Consider the following 7,603-nt stretch of genomic DNA (forward strand, 5'->3'; position numbering starts at 1 on the left):
AAAGTATTTAAATGGAGAACGTCTACTAGAGTACTAGCTTGATGCTTGTACAAAGGTTTGATTACTGGGTAATAACCTTGAATAATCTAAGAGGCCTACCTGTTTCCATGGTAACAGAAAAATTATTTAAAAGGAGAACTTCTCCATAGCAAAAGATACTTACTAGCTTAGTATGTGTTAAAAGTTTTGAGCACTAGTTCGGCAAGACTGTGACCCCCTTTATCAACGTCACAATATTTGTTTTCCCAAATTTTGAGTAACAAAAATGTCCTGAACCAGTATGAAAGCAACCACATTGACTCCAATTCTTGGGTTGTAAAATTAAAACATGATTTTAATTTCCTAATAGTGAATTTACATCATTTCTGGACAGCAAAAGTCTTGCTTCTTCAGCCTATAGTGTTTACATGTCGCAGTTTATTCAATATTCAAGGGCTTGTTCTCAATATGATGATTTTGGTCCAAATTAAATATGTTGACAACTGTCACATAAATTCACAACACAGGGTTTATCAAGAGATGCTGGATACGTTGTTCATAATGGATTGACAAAGATTTTTCTAGTGGATTGCTGATGAAGCAGAAGACGTTTACCCTTCTGGAACACCTGGTCTTATTTTACATATAAAGTGTAGTACTTTTGCAGGTGTCTCCATGCAAATCATGATGCTCATATCTTTTCTAGTTTCATTAACTTTGAGGTTGAGTTAAGATTCTGTCAACATATTGTTACTTCCTTTGGTGTTTTTGATCAGGGAAATACAACAGATAGAAGTCTGTCTACATCTCTTTGTTACCATTTTGTCATTTTTCTGTAAAAGTGCATAATACTTTTTTTTATTTTTTTTTTAAAGTCAGTGGTGGAAAACTGTGCTCAGTAAAACACAACATCTGTTGAAAACTTAATGAGAAAACATGCAGAAAAAATTTAACTTTCCCAAATTTGTAAACTGCAAATGCACTTCAGGAAAACACATTTTTCATGACATGGTGATTAAGCCTACCCAGCTTGTTGACAACTGAGACAGGAAATTTCTGTATTTATTCTGTATTTATATATTTATATGATGAATAAACAAGAGGCAGTAACTCTGACGGCCTCCTGGAATGTGCAAGAGCATGTTTTTGGGAGGCTGTGATATGTAGGATTCAGTCTCCATGTATCTTGAGATCTTCACACAACTTCATGTCAAGGTGATTGAAAATGGTCAGTTGAATAGTATGGAAAAAACATCTCTTGGCAACCAGAGGTTTAAGACAGCCATCTCCTGTCAAAATTTTTGACAGGCATATGAAAAAACATCACTAGAACCCAGGGAAAGAACTTTGTTCTGTTCCATTGAAAAATTCCTTAATCTTTTTATGAGAAGCTGCAGTGATAAGCTTAAAAAACACAACATGGACATAATATTGTAATACCATTATTTTTTGTAGGGAAATTTATTTTTGCTGAAATGGTGGGTACTCTGAATTTATATTTCCACAAAATAATCAACTGATGAAAGTTAACATGGATTACAGTACTAGCAGATTTCAGGAAAACCACGCCACATAAATTCAAATCATTCTTAAAAATCAATAATAAAAAGCTTGTCAAGTCAGTAGTATAAATCTGATAAAATCCAGAACATAGCAGGCACATGTACAACAAAAATCATTAAAAACATATACAAAATGTGTATATTGATATGTAATTTGATGCTTTTTGATATTTGCATTTTGTTATGGGTGAGTGTGCATGTGTTTCGTCTGGTAAATGTATTGTGATGAAAAATATTCAATCAATAATCTAGCAAAAAAAAATACAAATTTATTTCACTTCAAAAATCCCTAAGTAGTTGTCATGTCATCAATCACTAAATGTGAAATGCACAACAAGGATCCATGAAAATGTCTTTCTTTAGAAATGTAAGTTACTGGAAACACCGTAAAAATCTACCAGTTGGCAAAATTTGAAATTTTAACCTTGATTTCATCTTATCCCGTTTTTGTTCTCAAGAAGTTGTTGTTTAGATGGAGATGCACAATGTTAGAGGAATACTTGTTTTAACAAATGTCAGTCATATTTGTCCAAGACATGTACTCTATATAGATATTTCTGGGAATGAGGTAGCTTTGACCTTGCATGTGTGTTTCAGCATCTTTCAAAGACATACCATATTTATCTGGCAATAAGCCCATGCCTGGTAACAGACCGACCTATATATATCACTGTTCAGTATGATAATGAAATAATGCTATTTCACGGTTTTGTAATCAGTCTATCCCCTGACTCTGAATATGAATAAATTATTTCCCCTACCCTATATCTAAAGTACTGCGGGACATATATCTAGTATATGTTTATAATGTCTTTAATAGATAACATGGAACAGATTGATGGTTCACCAAACAAATACCAGCTTTAACTAACAGACAAAAAAGGCACAAAGCAGTTGTTTTTAATCAAAGTGTTTATATTTACTAGGAAATGCTATCTACATGGTTCAATTGAAACAGGGTCAAATGTCATACATAAAGCCCTCCAACAAAAACACAATTTTTACCCATTTTTTTTATAATCCATGTTCTTTTCGTTTTTCTTTGCCTTTTAATATAGCCTGTTTGAAAAGGCTACAATACAGTTCAATGGATGTTAATGTATCATCATTTCCTGGAACAGGGTAAGTGATGATCCTTGGATCCGAGTTGGTATCCACTATTCCTATCGTAGGAATCATCATCTTCGCACTTTCAACGATGGCAGTATGTTGTTCAAATACAGTGTTTGATGTACTGAGGAAAATACAAGTGTCAGGCAGACGTGTGACAGAGCCAAACTGCTGTATAGCATTGGTAAAGGTTCCGCCCCGCCAGTATCTACAGTGACTGTACTCGCCTGCTTCCTCTGCTGTCTTCTCCACCAAGGGCATACTCAATGCCTGTCTTGTAAGGAATAAAATGACACCTCCTCTATATGCTATGTGTGCTAGAAAATTTAATGCTATTTCCATGTTATCGACTGTCTGTTTAAGATCCAAAATATCAACTCCCATCCTGCTACCATATATGTAGGGCACCATGTATTCATTACGAACTCCTGATTTATGACCATAATGAACACCTGCTTCAAAAAGTTCCTCCACTTTTATCAATTTTTTCACATCAAAGTAGTCATCATGCTTTAATGGATTGTCAATAATTTTGTCTGAAAAAAAAATAGTAAATTTGAAACAAGAAATCAAAAAAAAAAACAAAAAAACACCAGTACTTAATACATCAAATAAAATCAATTGGAACCATACAAAGATTTTTTTTATCTTTTGGACAGAAACATGCCTCAGTAAGTTTTCATAACAAGTACGGTATATTGCATTGAATGCAAATAAGTTTGAGATGTGTTTCATCTTTGCTACAGCCAAGGTCATTTGTAGATGACGGAATCATTTATGGACACTTTTAGAGTGCCATCACACTGTCCTAACTGCTCATTCAAAGCTGAATACAAAGCAGAGAGCAGTAAGTACATGCCTAAATCAGGGGACAGAACTCCTACTCTTCTTTGATTTAGAAAGTGGATGCTCATTATCAACACAAAAGACACAAAGCAAGGTATAGCCTTGTTATGCTTTAAGGTTCAATCAGAGAAAACAAAAGATCCCTGAGGATTCAGGGAGTACTTCTCCAGAAATGACAATAACAAGAATTATTAATGAACAGAGGGACAGATGATGGACTGTGACAAAGGAAATTTTGAACAGCCCACCATCTGATGATTCATGTAAAGGAAACAGTGATTACATTCTGTACATGCATGCCCTATCTCTATATTCAAGGCAGGAATGAATTTGAGATTCTCTTGATGATGTCAACATTTATTCATGCTGTCTGTAATGTCATGACATGTTTTCTTCAATATTCATTCAGCAATAAACCTATGTCCATGCATCTCATAATCCTTTAGTAAGTGTATCAACTCATTCAGAATTAGTATGTTAGCTCTGTTCTCTTGACTTACACAGCACAAATAAGGTACATATCAATATACTATTTTTGCAACTTCATGGATATATATAGATGTACCACAATTATATAGCCCAAGTTTTTTCGGACATACACCAAACATCTCTTTACAGGGCTCAACAGCAGATTCTTCACTATTCCAACAGACATGTACAGCATGCAGGAATCTCTGTTACAATGTCTAACTTCTGGTATTGAGGCAAGAGAAAACTCAGGTTGAGAGAAAACTCAGGTTAATTACTCAACTATTAAGTGATATTCATCACATGATTAAAAAATTACTGTTGTGATTACAAACATTGTACCAAATATCTGCCACTATGATAATATACATTCTTTCAACATGTAGGATTTTTCATTCACATATAATACATTGTATCAGGTAATTCTCAACCTATCAAATTTCTTAGAGGTTGACCAGAAACAAAATTTTAAAATTCAGAGCATTTTAAAAATACACTGTAAATCAATTAATAACATAAATTACATATAGACACAAGTAGATACACACTTCCTCATGGTTTATTTGGAGAAAGGAAACACAAACCAGCCATTCTTCCATTAACATTATCACTATTAGTGACAACAACAGCTTAAAAATTTCAGCGTGACACCCTTAAACCCCATCCCTGTAACCTTGTCAAGATCATTTTGTTACCTTGGTTATCAGCTTCTTGTGTCAGTGGAATCTGTTGCTTTACTTGGTTGGCACAGAACAGTCTGCGACTGCCCTGGCAAGTAATTGGAGAGTCCCATGAAACTTTGTTTGACCTCCTCCTCACGAGAGACTGTACTGGACAACTTGCAGCTTTGGGGTCTAGTAGACAAAATCAAAAGTCATGACACTTACCCTGCTAAATATGTACATATATAATAATCTTCTGGGTAATGTTCAGTACTTGAAATCTTAAAGGCCCCTCCAGCAGAAAAGTAACCTATTAATAACTAGGTACAATCACATAACCATTAATTTGCACAAACATAATGTACATAAATATTCTATTTGTTTTCTCATGTAAATCAAAGAATTGGGAGCTCTATTATAAATGTTAATTGTTAATGTACAATGAAAATAGGAGGAATTTTATCCGATACATATTCATGAATCTTAGAACCATATTATGTAAAGCCAGTGCCAGACGCTAAATGCTCTATGTGAATTGCTTTATACCAAATATTGAATGCAAAATGCTTCATGTAAACTGCTTTAATTTTGATTTCAAGATGACCTCAAGTCATAAGAAAACATCTGTCTCTTTGCACGTAATAAATGTTAAGATAACTTATGTTGCCATACTGACAATATATAAATGTTAGATAACTTATGTTGCCATACTGACAATATATAATTGTGAAGAGTTGTTTCCATTTATTATGTTTGGGAAATTCTACATAATTGAATACTTAATGCTTTATTTTGAATCCGTACTGTGATATGCTTCATGCAAAATGTTTACAATGTAAAGAACTTTTTTATGAAGCAGGCCAAATAATTTGAAATGCTGAATGCTCTACAGGCAACCATGGATGATGGGCACTAGTCCTGCAGATGAGGGAAAGTTACAGCTTTGATTAATCAATTAGTTACTCAAATGCAGGGTAATTTTGAAATGGAAACACATGTTACAGGAGCCAAAAAATGCATGACCAGACCGGGTTCAAAACCAAGACCTTCCAAACTCTAGACAGATGCTCTGCCTACTGAGCTAACTGGTTGCTGACAATTGATCCCGTCCAGTTCAATTACACACATTGAGTTCCAACTTCATTGTTTATCAACTATGTTTTAGAGAACACATGTAAATTCATGCTCATCTATGACATTTACACTAAATGCTCCCATTGGCATTATACACTGCAGTCAATGGAGAACAGAGTATGTAAATAAATTGTACACTATTGGGTAACAGAAATTAATATTTCTAATGCTACAGGTTTGGCATAGCTCATCTATTATTTGTAGCTCTACGATCCCTGATAAAATTACTTCATAATCAATACATTTCAAAGTAAGTATTTCGCATAAGGGGTTCGCATTAAACAATTTGTATGAAGTATTTCGCATTCAGCATTTCGCACGAAACAATTTGCATGTTGTAACGGCTTCCATATTTTATAAACAAGTGGTCAAAGTTGGTTGGTTGATAGGTTTTCCGTCTCCACGCTCCTCCCGTTGTCGTTATCGTCTCACCAACGAACGTAAGTGGTCAGTGTGTGGTCAAAACGTTTGGACAGTAAATTATATTACTACAGGATTCACTTATTAGGACAGAAACAAGTTTGAGACCGTGAGGATCAGTAACTGTTGCATGAAAAAAAGTAAGATCATAAAAATAAGATTATAATGTGTATATCCAAAACGTACCTGATATCTTATTGATCAGCCTATTTCTAGCTAATGTCACGACTTTGCCTCTGAGCGCAGCCATGTTGTTTGCAAACCGGATATACAATTTTCAAGTGGCGCGTTCGTACAAGTACCGTGGTAGTGCATCATGTCGCTTTCGTTAATATGGTTGAGCCGTTCCAGGTGGGACAGAAATATTCGGCATTCCTCTTAAATAACAATATTTAATAAAATTACAATGATGTAACAACTAAAACGTTGCATATTTTATTGTGAATCCATTTTCGTCAAAAATGTAATGAGTAACTAAGCATAAGCGTGGAAATTATTTTTACTATTATTTTCGCTATTTTCGTTGGAATGTCATTCTAGGCCCTTATTGTCTGTCAAGCTTATCGCTATACAAATTGATAAAAAAGGCCGATTTAACATCGGAATATTTCCGACCATTTCACCCTAGCTTGCTTCAGACCAAATTTGGACAGAGAGCATCATCTCAACAGAAGAAGGATTTTAAAACCTTTCTCTATTTCCGCAATTTGGCCCTGGACAGCCCCCTCAGACCCCGGGAGCTGGACCCTCCATTTATACTGAATTGTTTCTCCTTCACCCTAGGATACTTCAGACTAATGTCAAATAAGGACATTGTTCAAAGATACCTTCATAACAGAAGATTTGAAAATACAGGGTCCGCGATCCACCGTTTACTTCCCTTCACAAAAATATATTTCAGACCAATACAACTTTGGAGAAAGCCCAGTCATTTCCGCGGATATAGGACGTTTAGTTTGCCGAGTTTCTCCCTTTGTGCTAGGCCCCTAGAGGTCGAGACCTGCCATTCAAACCAACCAATCTAATGGAAACATACGACCGCCATACTCATGATTTCTATAACTCTGTATTTCTATGTTTTGTTTACATTTTTCAATTTTCATGTTTCAAATTGTCTATTTTCCGATGTTTATATCAGTATTCGCATATTGCAAATGTTACAAATCTATTTTTGTACACATAAGTTTATATATTTCTATGCTAGTATTCAAGTATTTTTCATTTTTTCCGTTTAGAATATTGTATCTTCGAACTTATTTCTTTTCGTTTTTAAATCACTGTGTTGTGTTCCAACTGAATGAAGTCCCAACTATGAAGATACTTGTTGTAAAAACAGTAGTTAACCTGTATTTTGACACTAAAAAGCTACGTTCTCAACTGAACATGACTGACAGTGAGGTACCACAAGTGGTACTACACGGT

At 34.7% G+C, this 7,603-nt stretch overlaps 1 protein-coding gene across 1 annotated transcript; it reads right to left on the reverse strand.

Annotated features, from left to right (window-relative positions):
- Positions 1–2,147: 2,147 nt before the first annotated feature.
- On the reverse strand, positions 2,148–6,431 carry LOC132564425 (small ribosomal subunit protein uS2m-like). Its single transcript, XM_060229079.1, has 3 exons — positions 6,368–6,431; positions 4,661–4,819; positions 2,148–3,187 (listed from the first exon to the last, which is right to left on the reverse strand). Exons 1-3 carry the CDS (start codon positions 6,429–6,431, stop codon positions 2,556–2,558), a joined length of 855 nt encoding a protein of 284 aa, XP_060085062.1. The 3' UTR covers positions 2,148–2,555.
- Positions 6,432–7,603: the final 1,172 nt, after the last annotated feature.

Source organism: Ylistrum balloti, unplaced genomic scaffold (genome assembly GCF_031769215.1).
Source record: "Ylistrum balloti isolate Yb309-2 unplaced genomic scaffold, AGI_CSIRO_Ybal_v1 Utg372270, whole genome shotgun sequence".
Classification (NCBI taxonomy): domain Eukaryota; kingdom Metazoa; phylum Mollusca; class Bivalvia; order Pectinida; family Pectinidae; genus Ylistrum; species Ylistrum balloti.

Bases quoted from the DNA above. Each gene is read 5' to 3' on its own strand.
- LOC132564425 (XM_060229079.1), bottom strand. From the start codon at position 6,431: ATGGCTGCGCTCAGAGGCAAAGTCGTGACATTAGCTAGAAATAGGCTG. The intron at 4,820-6,367 runs GTACGTTTTGGA...TTTGTCTACTAG, and splicing joins GCTGATCAATAAGATATCAG to ACCCCAAAGCTGCAAGTTGT. The intron at 3,188-4,660 runs GTAACAAAATGA...TTTTTTTTTCAG, and splicing joins ACAAGAAGCTGATAACCAAG to ACAAAATTATTGACAATCCA.